Genomic DNA, 19,809 nt, shown 5'->3' with positions numbered 1-19,809 from the left:
TCACTTCTGACATCAGAGCATTTAAACACATAGGTAAGAATTAACGAACTGGCAAGAGTCTGGATTTGGGAGTCAGCTGCCCCCTCTACCCTACACTCAGGCGGGAGATTGTCTTTTTGGGCCCCCTCCACTTAGCTCATCTGCCAGCCCTGCGCCCACAGCCCCATCCCCTTGACACTGGGGTGCAGAAGCCTTACCTGAGTGACAGTCCGGCATATTTTCAGCCCTTTGTCATGGTTCCCCTCGTCGCCATTACGCTCCGTCTCATCCTCAGAGATTCGGGAGTCGTCAGCATGAAGATCCACAACAGCCTCCTGCCCCGCCAGGGGTTTGATGTCGGGGATGAGGCTCTGGGACACAGATACCCCCCACCCCGTTACACTGGGCCCATGTCTACTCCCACCTCCATGTCTCATCCTCCCTCCCCGGCTCCTCCCACCTCACCTTGAGCGACTCGGTGGTGATGCTGATGGACGGTTTCTTCTGTGTAGTCGCTGTGCTGGCTCCCCAACGCCGCTTCCGACCAGGCTGGCCCCCCTCTGTGTCACTGTTTCCAGCTGGCACCCCCTTGGTAGCTGCTGTCCCCAAGAAACAGGACCCAGGAGTTAGATAGTATCAGGCCCTCTGCAGGTTCACACAGCACCCACAGCCGTCAACTGGAATTTTTGTCAAAAAGTAACTTAAAGGGCCAGGGATGCAGCTCAGTGGTAAAGCACATCCTTGTATGTATGAAGCCTTGGGTATCATCCCTGGCATCAAACAAACCACAAACAAAACAAAACAAAACAAAACAAAAAAAAAACAACCAGGTCTGGAGCAACAGTAAGGAGCATGCCTTGCATGCATCTGAGTCAGGTTCCATTCCCAACACCACACACGGTTCCCCGGAGCCCACTGGAGTGATCCCTGAGCAAACAAGGGGTAAGCCCTGAGCACCTCCAGCATGCCCCAAAAGCCAAAATAGTAACAATAATAAAATAAAGGTTAATGTAAGGAAATCTTATTTGGAGACGGGGGAGACCTTCAGAGTCAACAATAAAGGGACTGACAACAATTCTCATGTGATACTAAAATTTAAGTTTAAAATGAAGACCAAGGGCTGGAGCGATAGCACAGCAGGTAGGGCATTTGCCTTACATGCGGGTGACCCGGGTTTGATTCCCAGCATCCTATATGGTCCCCTGAGCACAGTCAGGTATGACCCAAAATGCAATAAATAAATAAATATGAAGATCAGGACAGGACCTGACCAAGCTTCAGTTTAACCTTCACTCTATAGATTGACATTGAAGTTAGGGCTGTCAGAGTTCCTCACTGGGGAAACTCTGCAAGCCTGGGTTTCCTGGTTGTGGGGGGGTTGCTGTTTTGTTTTGGGGCCCACACCTGGTAGTGCTCAGGTAACTCCTGGCTATGTACTCAGCAACTGCTCCAAGCAGTACTCAGGGGATCATATGGAATGCTGGAGATAAAACCAGGCACTGGCTATACTATCACTCCACCACAAGGCTATTGTTTTAAGGGTGGGGCACTCTCTTATTTCTCAAAATAAAGCATGAACCAGCAAGTACTGTGAAGAGTCTCTTAAAATTCTCCCAGTTCTGAAGGTTCAGAGGTTAATTCTCTGAAGAGTACATCTATGTACAGGAAATGCCTCAAAAATGCACCAAATTTTAAGAAAGGTAAGGGGAAATGACATTTAATTTCAAAATAAAACCCAACACTTGCCAAAAAAGATGCATATCTGCTGAGTATAGGGTGTAATGTGGGAAAGGGTGATCCAAAAATCCAATGGGGGGGGGGGGGATTTGCTATTGCTCCAGCCACACCTCCTCAAAAATCCAATTGGGGAGGTGTGGCTGGAGCAATAGCACAATGGGAAACCGTATGTCGGGATCAATCCCAGGTCAGTTGTATGCAAGGCAAGTGCCTTAGCCACTATACTACTGCTCTGTTTTCTCAACGATGTTGTTTTTACAAATCAGAAACAAGTCCAGTGAAGTGTCTTGCTCAAAGCAACACAACTGAACAAGATAGGTACAGGGGGGCCCAGGAATGGCTGAGTAGTAGAGCACATGCCTTGCACGTAGAGGACCTGGGCTCCATGCCCGGCTGAATGAAAAAATTTAAAAGAAAAAAGGAAAATTAAAATTACATTGCCGGGGCTGGAATGATAGCACAGTAGGTAGGGGCGTTTGCCTTGCACATGGCCAACCTGGGTTCGATTCCCAGCATCCCATGTGGTTCCCTGAGCGCAGAGCCAGGAGTAACCCCTGTGCATCACTGGGTGTGACCCACAAAAGAAGGGGGGAGGGGAGTAGAGGCTGGAGCAATAGTACAGCGGTAGGGCACTTGCCTTGCCTTGGGCCAAACTGGGTTCAATCCCCAGCAACCTATAGAGCCTTCCAAGCATCACCAGGAGAAATTCCTGAGTGCAGAGCCCTTAGCCCGGCTAAGTGTGGCCCCCAAAACCAAAATAAATAATGAGATGGGGGAAAATGGAGAGATAATAAAGCTACTAGAGCACTTTTCTTGCAGAACAGCTGACCCCAGTTTTATCCCAAACACCCACGTGGTCTCTGAGCCCTGTCAAGAGTGATCCTTGAGGGCTGGAGAGATAGCACAGCAGGTAGGGTGTTTGTCTTGCATGTGGCCAACCTGGGTCCGATTCCCAGCATCCCATATGCTCCCCTAAGCACCGCCAGGAGTAATTCCTGAGCACAGAGCCAGGAATAACCCCTGTGCATCGCCAGGTGTGATCCAAAAAGAAAAAAAAAAAAAAAGAGTGATCCTTGATGAGGGGCTGGAGCGGCAGTACAATGGGTAGGGTGTTTGCCTTGCACGTGGCCGACCAGGGTTCGATTCCCAGCATCCCATATGGTCCCTTGAGCACCACCAGGAGTAATTCTTGAGTGCAAGGCCAGGAGTAACCCCTGGGCATTGCAAAGTGTGACCCAAAACACACACACACACAAAAGAAAAAAGTGAAAAAAAGAGTGATCCTTAAGCACAGAGCCAAAAGTAAGCCCTGAGCATGGTTGGGTCTGGTAGGGTTTGGGGGGGAGGAGAGGGAGAGAGAGTATGGGGGCAAGGTGCTGGCCCTGCATGTGGCCCACCTCACATGGCCAACCTCTCACCAAATCCCCGGCACCAGATACATACCCTCAGTATTGCCAGGCATAACTCCTGAGCAGAGCCAGGAGAAGCTCCTGAGCACTGTCAGGTACGCTACCGCCACCTCTCCCCCCCCCCCAAAAAAAAATAAAGAATGGATATTTATTTTTCTATAACCTTGAATTCTTATGGTATTCCTGATTTTTATTGCACATTTTAGGGTTGGACTTACAGACAACGGAGATCTTCCTCTTGAATGATTTGGGCAGCGCACTCTGTACAGATATAAAGGGGGGGGGAGAGAGAGACACACCCCACAGAGAGGGGGGAAAGAGGTTAGATGGGGCAATCTCAGCACAGACTCCAAAGACACAGAGAGAGAAAGAGGGAGAGAGAGGAGAGACATAGAGACAGACAAGAGACCAAAACAGAAGCGGCAAACGGCAAAAACGAAGCAGAATCAATGCAAGTTAGAGAAAAAAATAAAATCAAACATCACAGCAGGGAAAAGTCAGCTAGTCCATACCACACCTGTGTATTAGCTTAACCAGAAATAAGCTAAGAAGTCAGTAGCTGCCCAGCCCTTTAAAGGTGTTGGCTATGCCCTCCCTTTCACTGTCTCTATGGATTGAGAGGACAACAAGCTAAAAAACAAACAAATAAACAAAACGAAACAAACAAACAAAAAAAAACACCCAAAACCAGGTCACAGAGGCCTCCTGGGTCTGCCTTGCTAACCTGAGGAAAACAGGAGGAAACAAGGAAAACCAACTTTGGGATGGCAACCTCAGCATGAAAACCCCTTTCCCTTTCTCAGTGGCCAGCCTGACGTCTCCCGACATCACCTTGTGAGCTGCTTGGACGAGACTGTGCAGCCTGTTGAGATGTCTGCACATGAGGCTCCTAAGTCCCTGGCAGCAGGACTGAAGTGTCCTTGGCAAGGGAATGTCCTGATGAAGGGCACTGTCCCCAGGGCCCGCCTCCACCAGTCGACCACTGCAGAGCCCTTAGTAGAATCTAAGTCTTTCCTCTCCAGCCAGGGCTTCTGCTGAGGACCAGAAACTTCCAAACTGGCTCCAGAGCAAGTCCTGTCATTCTCCACCCCACTGCCCCCCTTTCCTAGCCCCCGAGAGTGGGAGAAAGACTATGGCCATAATAAAAAAAGAGAGAGAAGGGGGATAGAGTACTCTAAGTGCTTATTTCTGGAAAAACTAAGACCTACTACCCTTTCTAAAGGGTATGGCAGGACCTTGAGACCTTCCTTCTCCCTTCCACCCCCAGCCCCGTTTGTGTCGTCTAACCAAGTCTCCTTGGTCTCCATTAAGGGCCAGCCTGACCCCTAGCTGGGCCGCTCTCGATGGGTAAGTTAGTGAGGGAAAAAAAAAAAAAAGTCTTAATTAAAACAGGAAAAACATGAACCAAATAAATAAAGAGATCCAATAAAGTAATCAGAAAAATAAAGAAAAAATTAAAATAAAAGATTTTTTAAAGGAGAAGAAAATAAAGAAGAAAATAAACTAGGAATATGACAAATGTTCCAGGTACCATCTCACACCTGGGATCTTCAGTTCAGCCAATCGCACCTCACTGTGTACTGTATCTAGTCAACCGCCGGTCCAATCAGAATGAGCCCTCCCTGCTAGGCGCTGTGCAATTGGTGGGGGGTTGGGTTGGCAAAAAAGGTGGGCGCACGGCGTGGTGGTCAGCACGGTACTGCCAGAGTCCTCCCAGGGGCGCAGGGGGGGCGGGAGGGAAACATGTGGGGGGACGCTGCCCAGTTTCCATGATGTCAAGACAGTTCACTGGCGGTGGCCAGGCTCAGCGAGGGGTACGGGGGTAAGGGGCAGAGACATCAATCAGTCCCAGCCCAAGAGGGGCATCATCTTGCAGTCCCTGATGAGATGGCCCGAGAGTAGCAGGAATGGTCCTGGCCGCTGATCGCGAGAGGCCAGCAGGACCCTATGTCCACCAGTGGCAAGCTGCGGCAACACCACCACCCAAAGTTGGGATCCAGGTGATGGTTCCAGAGTCCCTTTCTCCTCTGCCTGTACTGGGGAGGGGGTCCTTGCACCAAACTGGGGTCATGAAGCCCCTGACGAAGGTAGCCTCGGGGCAGCAGGCGGACAGCCCCAGGCGCTGGCGCGCATACAGCAGCAAGGTCAGAGCATCTTCTGAGAGTTGTCTGTGGCGCCTCCTCAGGGACTCCAGCTGAGACAGTGGTTCCAGTCAGGTGAACGGATGAGGCCCTGCCTCCAGGGATGGAGGAGAAGCTGGAGCAGCCAACACGCTGCCCTTCATGGACAACAGGGACCAGAGGAAAAGTCCATCTGACGTGCAAGTGTTCGTTCACACATGGCTGGGTGGTCATCAGCATCGGATCCCTGGGCTCAGACCCTACATCTTTCTGCAGGGATCCTAGTCGACAGCTTAGGCCGAGTGCCCCACTCAGGATTCAACAGCACAGCACTGCGATCACAAACACGGGCTCTTTAGGTCTCGGTGCCCGAGACAGGGATCCCGACAGTCTGCAGCGAACAAGGCGACCCACAGTCCTCAAAAGGGCAAGGGCATGTGGGTCTGTGCCCCAGCACTGACAAGCTCTTCTTGGGGTGCCCCAAATAGGGAGATGATTCAAGTCCACCCCTTTCCAAATGCTTTTTGTTTTCTCAATACAAGTCTCTCCAGAACAGTGCTCTTCTTGGCCCCCTGAAGTAAGCAAGACAGGGAGCCAAAAGGGGGCTCATCACGGATCCCATACGCATGCCCCCCTCTGGCCAAGACACCTGGACAGCAGACTCGGCTCTGATTGGGCAGCTCGGTAGCAGCGGGTGGGTCCAGAGGAAGAGGCGGCATCAGCGATTGGCCAGTTGGGCAGGGTTATATTTTACGGGCGGATTATCGTACATGAGGTACTTGGACAAAGTTTTACGGGGAAGAAGGACCTTGTAATAAATAATATTCTGCACATCAAATCACTTTCACCGGCCCCCACCCCCGCAACACACACCAAAGAAAGGCTACACACACAACAGTCCCTCCCACCATCACCCACTCCCACACCCAGCTAGTTACTTCTCAAGTACTTTAAGAGACAAGAAGACTTCGCTGGCTCTGATGGGGGAAGGCCCCTTAGGTAGGTGCAGGACTCAAGAGAATCTATATGCACCACCCAAGGTGGCAGGGGTGGCGGGTTGGAGACACAGGAGAAAGGGCTTTTGGGATCACCCCAGGTGCTGATGCAAGTAACTACATCTCTGCAACTAGACAGACCACTGGGGGGCAGATGAGGAACAAAAATTCCCCAGTATGGCTGGTCAACTCAGAACCACCAAAGCCCACTAGGTGGCGCTGAGCTCTCCCAGGCTCTAAAAAGGAGGGAAAGCTACATGAGTTACCAGCGGGAGCGGCTGGAGGTGGAGGAGGGAAAGCTGAGCTGGGGTCTCAGATAAAGGGCCATTAGCGGACCTTCCCCGAGTGACAAAGACCCAGGATCTGGTGCGCACTACACTTCCCCAGCGAGGCCAGGGGGGTGAGTGGGCCCTGCTCCTGTCACGAGGGGTCTCCCTGGCCAAACCAGTGAATCCTCCACTGGCCCTACCCTAATCCAAGTCTCTGCCTCGTCCCTAAGTTTTCCCTCGGTGCGAGAGAGGTCACCAAATGGCTCTGCTCTCTCCTCTAGGCCCGCTCCTGTCCGCCCGCCCGAACAGGAGCCTTGGCTAGTTACCTCTTTCTTCTCCTCGTCTTCGGCACTGCCCTCTGGGCGGTCGTCGTTGCTCACTTGGTCTCCAATCGCCACGGGGGGCTCCGGAACCTCACTTTCAGGTCTGTTTTCACTTGTGTCCATGGTCACTTCCTCCTTCTCCTCACTGACAGAACGGGGGAAGAGAGTGGGAGGGAAGGCAGAGAAGAACCAAGGGAAGAGAGAGCAAGACGTCAGGTTTCAGGCCAGAAACTCCGTGCCTCAGCGCTCGGGTGTCTGGGAGGAATGCTTCTAGAGCAGAGGCCTGGCCCCTGCAGGAAAGGTGGGGGGCTGGTTTCCCCAGGGAAAGCACAGAGATCACAGCCACCAAATCCACCCGCTCCCCAGATCGGATAAAGCCGTGATGTGTGGGGTCGGGATGCCAACTGCTCTCAGGGAATTCACCAGCAGACGCTTAAATGGGGAGTCCCTCAAGAGTGCCTGAGTGCCTGAGTGCTGGCCTGCCACAATGCTCAGGCCACCGCCCTAGCCTCAGGCCACAGGCACTCTTCCTGACCCAGAGGCAGGAGGAACTAAGGGAAAGCCGGCAGAATTCCTTAAAAAAGGCTGAGACTGCTAGGCCTTACGGTGGCCAGTGATCCCAATTCCCTCGTGATTAATCACCACTTAATAAGGAAAGGCCTGCTGACCTGGAGGATCTGGAGGGGCCTAGAAATGAGAGATGGAGGCCCAGGGGCTGCAGGGACAGGAGCACTGTGAGGGCTCAGGACTCAACTCAGACCCCTCGTGTCTAAGAGGAGAAACTTAAATCGCCAGAGACTAGGAACACCCCGGGAAGGACCAGGCCCTGTTACCTGCTCAGAGGCGTAAGAACTGTTCTGCTATTCGATGTCTGGCTGCCCCCCACTCTCCCGCTCTTCCAGGAGATAAGAGAGCAGGCCTCCCAGCCAGGACACGCCCTCCCCCGCGCCATGCACCTCGCATCTTCCCCCGCAGCAACCCACTCCCCCTCCGATCCACACAAGTCAGCTCCCATTGCAGGGCTGACTCCCCGAGATCCATGCTATATACACTATCTGCCCAACCTTTCCTGTCTCCATCCCAACTTCTTTCAAACCCACGGACCCTCATCCCCTCCACCCCCAAACACTGGGAGTGGGGGGAAATAAAAATTAAGATAATCAGGGGCCTAAGTCTCAGTAGAGGAGAAACCAAGCTTCCCCAGGCTGATAAGCACACCAGAAAATTCAGCATTCCTGATGGGCTGACTGACACTCAGAGGTCAGAACAGCCTCCCCAAAGCAGGCAGGGAGGGAGGGATGCAAGGGAAGGGGGAGGGGAAAATCGGAACTGGGCCCCCAGCTAACAGGGCCCCACAGAAACACATCAGTCAACTGCCGAAACCTAAAGAAAAGAATTTACCCCAAAGATACCTATTTCCCATACCGAGAGGGCAAGTGGGGCCAATTAGAAACTAGGCAGGAAGGACAAAGGGGGAAAGCAGAATGACTGAAAACAAATCAAAACGAAAGACGGAATGAAAGCCACGGGGCAAAGAGAAGATAGATGAGGTAGGCCAGAGCGGTGGGGGAAAGGGGTACGTGGAAATGTGAAGCTCTCACCCTTCTTTGCTTTCTGATAACATGATTTTTTTCCTCCCCCTGGAAGTGCTGTTTATCCCTTTCTGGAATGGAAGAAATAACAAAAACCAAACAAAAAAATCCTAAAAAAAATTAAAACACACACACGCACACCTTCCTTGTTCCAGGATCCCACCACCTCCTCCCCGGCCACCCGATCCGGAGACAGAAAACCAAGATGCAGCAACTAGGGATCCAAAAAATGGTAAATGGAAGGGGAGGTGGTGGTGGTGGTGAGGGGAGGCTAAAATAAATCTGGCTTTTAAGAGATAAGCGTTAAGTCCTCACGGCAAACCCCGAGTTCAGCTGGATTGGTCTCCCTGGAGAAGGAGGAGGAAGAGGGCCAGGCTGCTGGTGGTGGCTGGCTCTATTGTATTGGCGGAGCGGCGGCGATCAGCCGGAGACATGCAGGGGAGCCATCTTGCCACTTACCCAGCAGCCCGTGTGTGCGGATGGGGGAGGGCCCTGCTGCAGCAGGGGAGGGGACAGAGGAGAGGGAGGGCGCTGAGTGAGCAAGGTTCTTATTCTCAGGCAGGCCAGAGGGAGCTCGCGGCCGGCTCCACTGGCCTGGCCTTTTTCCGTTTTTTCTCAGGTTACACCGGCTCCCGAGGCCTAACCCCACAGGGAGCGGGTGCGCGCGCCTCATCTTCCCATGGGGCGGGGGAGGGGGCTGGAGAGAGAGGACACACAAGTTACAGCTGCTAGCTTGGAAGATTCTAGAGAACGGGAGGAAGGGAACTAGAACAGCCAGGACTGGAAAATGATTCACGGAGAAAGATAACAAAGTTGAAAGAGAAACAGAATGCAGGGCCGAGTAATTTTTGTATATGCCACTTCCCTCTCCCCAAGAAGCCAGGCACGGAACAGAGAGATCAGGTCTGTCAGCAACTCCGAGAGGCGGGACGGCGACTGGCACTGCCCAATCACCAGAGTTACTGGCTGCACACCCTGGGCAAAGACCACGGGGTACACTCCAAACCGAGGTATGGCAGGAGGAGTACACAGAGCTTCTATCTGGAAGGGGGCGGGGTGGGGACAAGGGACGGTGTCCCTTAAGAGATAACAGACAACTTTGTTTCACACAGTCTTTAATAAGGTCACCTGCCCTGGGGTTCACCAGAGAGAGAAACCAAGGATAAACAGGGTAAAGAACTTGGGTAGCTGAAACAGGAAGGCCACTTCTCCGAGTGAGGGCACTAAGGGGAAGGGTCTGGAGTAGGTAAGAAACTCAAGTGAGAGAGCTGTTGTACAGGACAGGGAGATCTGTGGGTCTGGGTGATGGGAAAATACTCAGAAATTATTCACCATGAATTAAATGTGCAATGGAAAAAAAAATTCTATCCATTCGAAAGAGTACTCAGTAGATGCAAACTGCAAAGGCATTCTTTCTTGGTGCTTAAATTCTAAAACATACATGGCACGTTATCTGTAAAGAAGTTGTGACTAGGGTTCCTCTGCCACTCAGTGAGCCCAAGAGCTCTGAAGACCAGATAGTTCAAAGGGATGAAAAGGACGCTCTGCACGCAGGAGCCAGGGGTTCGATGTCAGATACCTCCTGGTCCCCTAGGCACTGCCAGGAGTGACCCCCCCCATACCCTGTAGGGAACAGGCTTGCCCCGCCCACCCGCTCCCCCCCCCACTGCTGCATGTAGCCCAGAACAAAAACGAAATGAGAACTCTGGAGTCAAATTAGTTAGGGTCCAACTCTGATCCTGGCCTTAGGTAGGTTTCCAATCCTGTGTACCTGTGTAACTTATAAAAGGGGGAGAATATCAATTCCTATGTCAACAGATAGGTGGATAAAGGCTGTTCTTGAAAGTTGAGTTAGAGGTGGAGGGGGGTTGGAGCGATAGCACAGCGGGTAGGGCATCTGCCTTGCACACGGCCGACCTGGGTTCGATCCCCAGCATCCCATACAGTCCCCTGAGCACTGCCAGGAGTAACTCCTGAATGCAGAGCCAGGAGTAACCCCTGAGCACTGCCGGGTGTGACCCAAAAAGAAAAAAAGAGAAAAAAAAAAAGGAGTTGAGTTAGAGGGGCCAGAGATAACAGGTGGTTTTTGGTTTGTTTTTTGGACCACATTCAGTGACGCTCATGGGTTAGTCTTGGCTCTGCACTCAAGAATTACTCCTTAAGGGGCTGGAGCAATAGCACAGTGGGCAGGGCGTTTGCCTTGCACGCGGGCGGGTCGATTCCCAGCACCCCATGTGGTCCCCTGAGCACCGCCAGGGGTAATTCCTGAGTGCAGAGCCAGGAGTAATCCCTGTGCATCGCCGGGTGTGACCCAAAAAGGAAAAAAAAAAAAAAAAGAATTACTCCTGGCGGTGCTGAGGGCAAACCCAGGTCAGATGCACGCAAGGCAAACAACCTACCTGCTGTACTATCACTCCAGACCCTTAGGGTGTTCATTTTGTACATGGCAAACCCTGGTTCCAACCCTGACTCCACAACTGGTCCCCTGGGCAATGCCAGAAGTAATTTCTGAGTACAGAGAAAGAAGTAAGGCCTGAGGAGCAGGCATGATAGCACAACGGGTAGGGCGTTTGCCTTGCATGGGCCGACCTGGGCTCAATCCCCGGCATCCCATATGGTCTCCCAGACACCGCCAGGAGAAATTCCTGAGTGCAGAGCCAGGAGTAACCCCTGAGCATCGCTGGGTGTGACCCAAAAAGAAAAAAAAAAAAAAGTAAGGCCTGAGCACCACCAGATTTAGTCCATACAGTGATGCCCACACCTCACCAATCCCCACAAAGTCTGACTTGGAGCCAGAAAGACAGTATAGGAAGACAAAGCACTGGCTCTGCACTTATTCAGTCCCCAGTGCCACATATAGTCCTCTGAGCACTGTGAGATGCCACTTCTAAGCACAGAACCAGGAGCAGCCCCTGAGCTGTACTGGTGTGGTACAAAAATTAAAAAAAAAAAAATTGGATAGGGTTATATACCAAACTAAGGTAAGGAAATTTTTATGAGCATTCAATAGGTCAGTGTCTCAATTGATGCCATTTTCTTTGGAGTCTTTCTTGGGGGAGGGGGGATAAGGTGGAGGATGGGGACACACCTGGCAATGCTCAGTACTTACTCCTGGCTCTGTGCTTAGAGACCAATCCTCAAGGCCTCAGGAGACCATATGGAGTGCTGGACTTTGAATCTGGGTTGGCCATATGCAAAGGACGCACCCCACCCACTGTGTGATCACTGACCCTTTTTGGGGCCACACCTGGAGGTACTCAGCGCTTACTCCTGTTTCTGCCCTGAGGGCTTCTGGTAGGCTTGGAGGATCATATGGGACGCCGGAAATGGAACCCCGGTCAGCCATGTGCAAGAAAAGCACCCTAACAGCTGTACTATCACTCCGGCCCCCATGACCTTGAAGCTTTTTTAAGATTTCATCTGAGTGGACTCCTCTTTGATGTAACTGCACTCAGAGATGCCTTTTGGCTTGACAGATTTTCATCAATGTCTTCATCACTATAGACTTATGGTTTGCTTCCTCCTCAATCTCACACAACATGGTCAGGACTACATTACATTACCCTAAGCCAGGGCCTGACACAAAAAAATGCCCAATAAATATTTCTGAATCGGGTTTGTCACTGTGAACACAAATTGAAAACTTTAATGACTACTAAATTAGCTTTCTTTATCTTCAATTTCTTCATTTTTGGCCATACCCAGTGGTGCTCAGAAGCCACTCCTGGCTTGGTTGGTTGGGGAGTGGAGGGACACCACTGGCATTATTCTGGCAACCATATGTTTAGTTCTGGAGACCAAACCTAGATCTCTTGAATACAAAGAAAGTGCTCAACTCACTGAAGTATCTCTCCAACTTCTAGTTTCCCTCTTAAAAAAAATGTACTTTGGGCCAGAGCAACAGTACCGCATAGGGCACTTGCCTTACATGGGACCTGACCTAGATTTGATCCCCAGCACCCTATATGGGTTTCCCGGGCACCACCAGGAGTGATCCCTGAGTACAGACCAAGAAGTAAGCCCTGAGCACTGCCGGTATGGACCAAAAACCAAAAAAGTTCTTTGAAATGCTGGAGACAAAGCATGGCATGAGGGAAAGGCACTTGACTTGTATGCAGCTGACCCTGGCTCAGTTTCCAGCCCCACATATGGTTTCCTGTGCATTATTACCAAGAGCGATCCCAGAGTAGAGCCAGGAGTAGCCCATAGCCAGATGTGGCCCAACACTCCCTCCCCAATGCCAATGCAGGATGAGGTTGGGGATAGGACACGGGACATCAATAGCTCAATAGGCTTAAACATGTTTGCATGCAGGAAGCCCAAGTTAAATCCACTGCAAATGGCCCCCCAACCAACATCAATAGTGATCCCCCCGCACCAAGATGGGGAAGCCCATGTAATGCCTTGTGTGGACCCAAAGACAAACCATACCCCCTTACCAAAAAGTTTCTGCATAGCAGAGCCAGGATGAAGCTCAGTGGTAGAACATAAGCTTCATTCACAAGTCTAAGGCCCTAGGTTTGTTTGCTGACCTGGCCCCAAACACTTTTGGATCGAATTCTTACAAAAAATGTTGCATTCAAACAGCCTCAAAAATCTCTTTATCATTAATTATATAAAATACTTTAGTGTTAATTTGCTTCTCTAGAAGTAACTAGAAGAACCCCCCACACACAGCTTTTGTTTTTTGGGGCCACACCTGGTGTACTCAGAGCTTACACTTGGCTCTGCACTCAAGGATCACCCTTGATGTGCTAGGTGGGGTTGGGTTGGAAGGGGGATGAGATGCTGATGATCAAACTCCAGTCAGCCGCATGCAAGGCAAGCACCCTACCTGCTGTACTATTACTCCAGCCCAAGAAAGAATTTTCTGTTACTGGAATTCTTTCTTATGAATTTTACCAAATGATCTTTTTGTTAAGTCATAGCTAGTCTACTTTTGGGGAGATTTAAATTATTTTTTTTCCGAGGGAGGGTGGTGGTATTTGGACCACATGTTTGTACTTTGAGTAGAGAGGTCACTAAGGGGTCAAGTCACCACTTGGGGATCAAATGTGGATCTCTTGCATATAGTGTGTTCAACACAACAGGTCTGTGCCATTAATTTCTTTACAATCCAAAGAGTTTCAAAATTTTATTTTCTAAAGAGAAAGAGGAATCCTTGAAATCATTCCAAAGGGGACTCAATATACTTCGTGTGGATTTTCCCAAAGTCTAGCTCTGTCCCACAGAGCTTTGCTTTCTGGGCCCTTACGGACAAAACGCATACCTGGTCCTACTTATGTTTCTTGCACTACTATTTCTGATGTATTATAAAATATGTGAAAATATGGGGGTTGGAAATATCCATAATTAAACAGCACACAAAGCATTTATAGCACAAAAGGATAGGACTACTGGGAGAATAATAATCATATTACAATTCATATCTGAGTAAGAATGAGAAAGAAATGTTAAAGGAATTTTCTACAAGCATGTCTTTCAATTTTAATTATTATAGAAAATTCATGAGATTTCAAGTGAAGCTTGCTAACAGTGGGACTTAGTACCCTCAGGCAGAATTGAGAAAACCCTCACGAAAACACCTGTTTCACAAGAATCAAGAATAGTGGGATTGGGGGTGCAGGGGTGATGTCCTCAGATAAATTCTTTTATCTTTTTATTCTTTTAAATTCTTTTTAAAATTATGCATCATAGCATATAGACACTGTAAGCTCCCTGGGAAATACTGTTATATTGGTTTGAAAGAGCATATCCTTTCTCCTACTCCTATCCTTATGAAAAAGATAAAATAAGTATAGTGCGAAGACCCCAAAGTTGCTATTGTCTTCAAGTTTTATGTACTCAGAAAAGTAGTATTTAGAAAACAGGAAATCTGAATTAATTTGAACTAATTACTGGGATATGTTACAGCTACTCACACAAAGTTATACACACTCCTGGTTTTGAAGCCATACCCCGTAGTGCTCAATGCTTATTCCTGGTTCTATGCTCAGGGATCACTGTTGGCTGGTGCTCAGAAAACCACATGGGGTGGCAGAGATGAAACCTAGGTTGGCTATATTCAAGGCAAGAACCTTACCTGCTGCCATCTCCTTTCTCTAGTTTTATAGTGAGAGTACTATTGTTTTCTGATGTAATAAGGGCAATTTTTTAATAATCATAGTAGACACAGGAATGCAATAAAAAGAAATACGATTGAGGGCTCACAAATTCCAGCTCAAATTAGATACCTTACCTCATCAACCAAGAGTTCCTCAGAGCACAATCAGAATCAGAATGCATTTAACCAAATACAGCAAAAAATCCAGGAATTCTCTTCCAAAGTGATGAGGAGGGGTCCTTGAATTTTATTATTTTTTAAATGCTTGACCAAATCAATAGTCCCTCTTTCTGTTAAAATCATGCAACTTCTTGTAACAGACAAGAAAAACCAAGTTTAAGCCAGAAATGGTTCTTTCCATTTAGAACTGTTGATCCTACTTATTTTGCGGGGTTTTTAGGTTTGGTTTTTGGTTTTAGGTCCGCACTGAGTGGTACTTAGAGACCACTGCAGAGACTACCCTTGATCCCTTGCTCATTGGTTGCTCCTAACAATGCTCAGGAGACCATTTGAATTATCTCCCTGGCCCCCAATGCTATTTCTAAAAAAATGGCCTAGCTTTTTGGGTCTAACTAGGCTGAACAATAGTATTTTAGACAAGTAAAAGACCAGAAGAAATGTTATCAATCAGTATGCAGGAAAACCTGCAAAAAGGAGGCAAATGTCTCAGTCACCCTTGAGATCCAAGGTGCTTGGGCATGTATTTCTCTTAAGATGCTGACTGGACCATCCAGAAGACAGGTAGAAGGAAAGTAAGTAGTAGGTGTGAAAGCTACCTCTGACTTCATTTCTACTATAGGCTGCTCCACCGCAATTTGCCTGAGCAACAATGAACAATTTGGTCTATGCAAGCGGCCTCATGCCTTGTCAGAACCAATGTTGACTAGGTTACCACCTCACACATAAAACAATTTTTAATTTTTCTTTTTGGGTCATTCTCAATGATGCTCAGAGATTACTCCTGACTCTGCACTCAGGAATTACTCCTGGCAGTGCTCAGGGGACTATATGAGGTAACGGGGATCAAACCAGGTCAGCTGCATGCAAGGCAAACACCCTAACCCGCTGTAGTATTGCTCTAGCCCAAACAACGAAAATTTTGTGGGACTGATTTGGGCCACACCCAGCAGTGTTTAGGGACTATTCCTCGTTCTGTGTTTAGGGGTCACTCCTGACAGTGCTGGGAACCATGCAATGACAGGGATCAAACTGGGACTGGCTACAAGCAAGGCAAATGCCTTATAAAATGAATACCCATCTTTCTGTTTGTTTTGTTTTGGAGCCACACTTGGTTATGCTCAGGGCTTACTCTGGCTTTGCACTTAGGAATTACTGCTGGTGGTGCTCAGGGGACCATATGGGATGCTGGAGACTGAACCCGGGTTGCCATGTGCAAGGAAAAGGCAAATGCCCTACTTGCTGTACTATCACTCCGGCTCCAGAATAAACCCATCTTCACTAGTAAGAAAACCTGTTAAAGATTCCATGCTTACTTGCCTCAGACCTGCATGTGAACGTCAAGTAATATATATATATATATATATATATATATATATATATATATATATATATATGTATATATATAGGCGCTTCCAAGTAGCATATAATGCTGTTCCACTGCCAGGATCTCACAAACCCACAAAATTTTAGGGCAAGCAAGGATTTTAAGAAAATTACTTGCTTTTTTTTTTTCGTCTGGTTCTGTTTTAGGGTCACATCTAGTGTACTCCAAGTGTTTTCCTAGTGCTGCATACAGGGATCAATCCTGGCAGTGCTCAGGGGACCACATGGGGTGCCAGGAACTGAACCTAGGCTGGTCATGTGCAAGGCAAATGCCCCACCCACTGTACTATCTCTTTGGCCACTGCTTGTTTCATAATGTACAAAGAAGGCAGTTCCTCAGGCCAACTGGTAATAAGCACCAACACCAACTTCAAAACTCTCATTAAATAAAGAACGTGCCGCACTCTCCATGGGATGGGGAGAAGAGAATAGGTATTATTTCTGGTTGATGGACATGGAAAGAAGGTGTCACCCCATTTCCTCATCGATGTTGTAGCTGGGGAGTCCTGAACACCTTCCAGAATCCGTTGAGTTTTCACCTTATGGTCCTAGAAGAAAAATCCCTTTCCAAAGGATAATGTATTCATCCCAAAAAGGTAAAACAAAAAGTTTTGAATGAAAAAAGGTAAACTTTTGGTTTTCAAAAGTGCTTTGGCCACAAGATGGCAGCAGAGGCAATAGCATTTTAAGGGCATAAGTGTATGTATATACATGTACACACATAGAGAGACACACACACACACACACACACACACACACGTATATATGCCCCCAAGAAAAAGCCTATATATTAAGGTATACAAACTATTAAAAAGTTGTAACAAAATGAATGATGTGATCTGTGTACCCACCCACCAAAAATAATTTTTCATAAAATTATTCAAACTTTTAGAAATGTTAGACTTTTACACAAAGGGCAGATCATATTGATATTGTTAGTGTTAAGTGATATAGAAACAATTATGGAACAAATGTTTACACAGGACATCCACCAAAGTAGCACATGATTTTTGATGTCTAGAAGCAATGCTTTACCTCTTTTGGGGGAAGTGGGGGGGTAGAAGGAGCTGGGGTTACATCAGCTGGGGCCACATCAGGCAGTGCTTATGGATTATTCCTGGCTCTTTGCTCAGGAGTGACCCTGGGATCGATGCTGGGTTGACCGCATATAAACAGGTGCCTTACCTCCTGTACCATCTCTCCAGCCCCAGAAATGCTTCTATTTGAAGGTAAAATAAGTTTGCTTCAATGGGTTCTTAATCTCTAATACCTACCTAGGAATGACATATTTGTTAAATTTAACTTCCGAAAAGAATATTTTTCTAAGACTCAATATAGGAAATAAAAAACTCATTAATTAAATGTGTGGGGGTGAGGGGTAGGGGAGGAGGAACAGGACAGGGAAGAGAATGCTACAAGAATGGGGGAGGGAAATGGTCAATATGTCTGGAGGAGGAGGAGGAGGGTACTCAAAGGTGGTGAAGTATTATGCAAAAGCCCTCTTAGAAACAGTACTGTAAGCCACAGTACCAGATTAAAAAAAAAAAAGCCTGTCACAGAGGCAGGGAAACAGAGGAAACTGGTGAATAGTGCACAATGATAAAGCGAATAGTACTGGAACATTGTATGCCTGGAACCCAACATCGAGTAACTTTATAATCCAAGGTGACTAAGTAAAAATTTAAATAATTAAATGGAAAGATCGACCCAAGTAGTCTATGAGCTCAGGGATAAAACTTCTGGCCCAATATTTTATATTTTGCTATACTCATGCTATAAAAGCTAAATTAAGACTATACTGATAAAATGATAATAATCAGGGAAAATACAGGAAGTGGAAAATAGTAACTTCCCTTTGTTTTTTAAAACCCACAATATATTTTATTTAACTATGTTCTCAGACAAAAATACAGCTGGGAACTGTCTATTATAATCATATCGAGTTCTGATGCTCTTAAGTCAATTCCCTTAAAGCATCTTTAATTTAAAAACAGAAATTTTTGTGGCCTGCTCCTAAAAGAAATGGACTAATATGGTCTGATGACTGCCAAATATGGGTTTCTTATGTTCTCACCACCATTTTCCAGACTACCTTAAGAGAGTTCTGGTGGCATCTACCAGCATAGTAACTGAAATCAGCCTTTGTCCAAATAAGGCTTTGCCGTGTTTTAAGAGGGAACTAGGAATTCCTATTCAAAGATCCCAAGGGAGCAAAGAATTATCCCACACTCCTAGTTCCTTGTTTCCCCCGGTTGATATCCATCACTTACACAGTATGATGAGTTCTTTCTGATTCTGGTAGGTGAGTGGTCTGAATCTCTGAGGTTTGAGGCTGTGTGGCAGCTGGTGGCTCTGCCTCTTCCGCTTCACACTTCTTTGGGCTACCCTGTCAGGACAAACACAGCAAAACAAACATAGCGAAGTACTTAAATATGCTCAATTTCTTGTGAGCTGGTGGAAAGTAAACTAGGACGCATAGTCCCAGCCATAAACAACCCTATACTTTGTTATTTCAAGATTTGACCAAGTGTGGAAGGTAGGGGCCAGAGAGATAGTGCAGCAGGTAGAGCACTGCCTTGCATACTGCTGACCCAGATTCATCCCTGGCCTCCCTAGATGGTCCTCGGTGCTCTTCCAGGAGTGATCCCTGACCACAGAGCCAGGAGTAAGCCCTGAGCACTGCTGTAGTGGCTCAAACTCTACCCCTCATGCAAAAAAAAAAAAAAAAAAATTATAAAGTGGAATAGAATTATGGGAGAAAAGAAGAGATTCCTTTTTTTTTTTTTTTTTTGGCTTTTTGGGTTACACCCGGTGATGCTCAGGGCTGACTCCTGGCTCTACACTCAGGAATCACTCCTGGCGGTGCTCAGGGGCATCATATGGGATGCTGGGAATCGAACCCGGGTCGGCCGAGTGCAAGGCAAATGCCTTACCCGCTGTGTTATCACTCCAGCCTCGAGAAGATTCTTTTGGGAAGAAAAAAGATGTTCTGAGAAGAACTGGCCCCGAGAGCTAAGGAGATGAGAAGCCTATTATGAGCCTCATAGCACTTTCAGGAAGTGAAGCTGAAAGTGAGTGAAATGGAAGGTGTCCCCAACCTTTCTTTTTTTCTTTTATTTTTCTTTTTAACTCCGACCCGCCAGCGTCCCCAACCTTTCTACCTTGTGATTAAATTTTGTTCAGTCTGACTTTTCAGTTTTGTAGCTAAGACAAAGGGGGAAAACACATCTAAAACTCTGCATCCCACAAGGAGGGGGCATGATAGCCTACCCTTTCAGGCTGTAACCTCTGAGGGACACGCTTTTCCTCTGGTTCAGGCTGGCTCAGACGCCTCCCTCGGAGAGAAGATGGAGTGGAAGTCCTCTCCTTTGGCTCAAGGACCTGCACTTGTGGCACTGGTGGAGTGACAACCTCCTGACCAGAAGAGAGATCTTTGGTTTCAGTGTAGCTGGTGCTGCTGTCCCTGGAGACTCCAGGACTCAGAGACTAAAGAAACAAAATACACAGTAAATGGAATTATTTTGTATGATATGTTTTCCAACTGTACTGAACAATTTAACTTCAAATTTTTTTTTCCTTCCCACCCACATAGTTTAGACTTTTGTATCTCTAGTTTACTGCTGTTTCGGTTACCTCCATGACTTCCTAGATTATTAAAACTTAAGAAACCGGGGCCGGGGCGATAGCATAGAGGGTAGGGCGTTTGCCTTGCACGAGGC

General features: G+C 47.8%; 1 protein-coding gene across 6 annotated transcripts in view; it reads right to left on the bottom strand.

The window, feature by feature from the left end:
* The window catches only part of ACIN1 (apoptotic chromatin condensation inducer 1), a 43,853-nt gene that overhangs the window by 5,097 nt on the left and 18,947 nt on the right, over window positions 1-19,809 (bottom strand). For 2 of the 6 annotated variants that reach the window (XM_055130069.1, XM_055130072.1), the window contains 6 exons: window positions 19,361-19,576; window positions 18,361-18,476; window positions 6,836-6,977; window positions 3,344-3,386; window positions 445-578; window positions 198-350 (listed from right to left, as the gene is read on the bottom strand). In XM_055130069.1, coding sequence (XP_054986044.1) covers window positions 198-350; window positions 445-578; window positions 3,344-3,386; window positions 6,836-6,977; window positions 18,361-18,476; window positions 19,361-19,576 — 804 coding nt within the window. Of the gene's footprint in view, window positions 1-197; window positions 351-444; window positions 579-3,343; window positions 3,387-6,835; window positions 6,978-8,433; window positions 8,691-18,360; window positions 18,477-19,360; window positions 19,577-19,809 lie in introns of those variants that run through there. The other 4 variants (XM_055130071.1, XM_055130073.1, XM_055130070.1 and 1 more) reach the window with 4 other exon arrangements.

This window comes from Sorex araneus, chromosome 3, assembly GCF_027595985.1.
Source record: "Sorex araneus isolate mSorAra2 chromosome 3, mSorAra2.pri, whole genome shotgun sequence".
NCBI classification, from domain to species: domain Eukaryota; kingdom Metazoa; phylum Chordata; class Mammalia; order Eulipotyphla; family Soricidae; genus Sorex; species Sorex araneus.
This window is presented reverse-complemented; position numbering and strand designations above follow the sequence as displayed.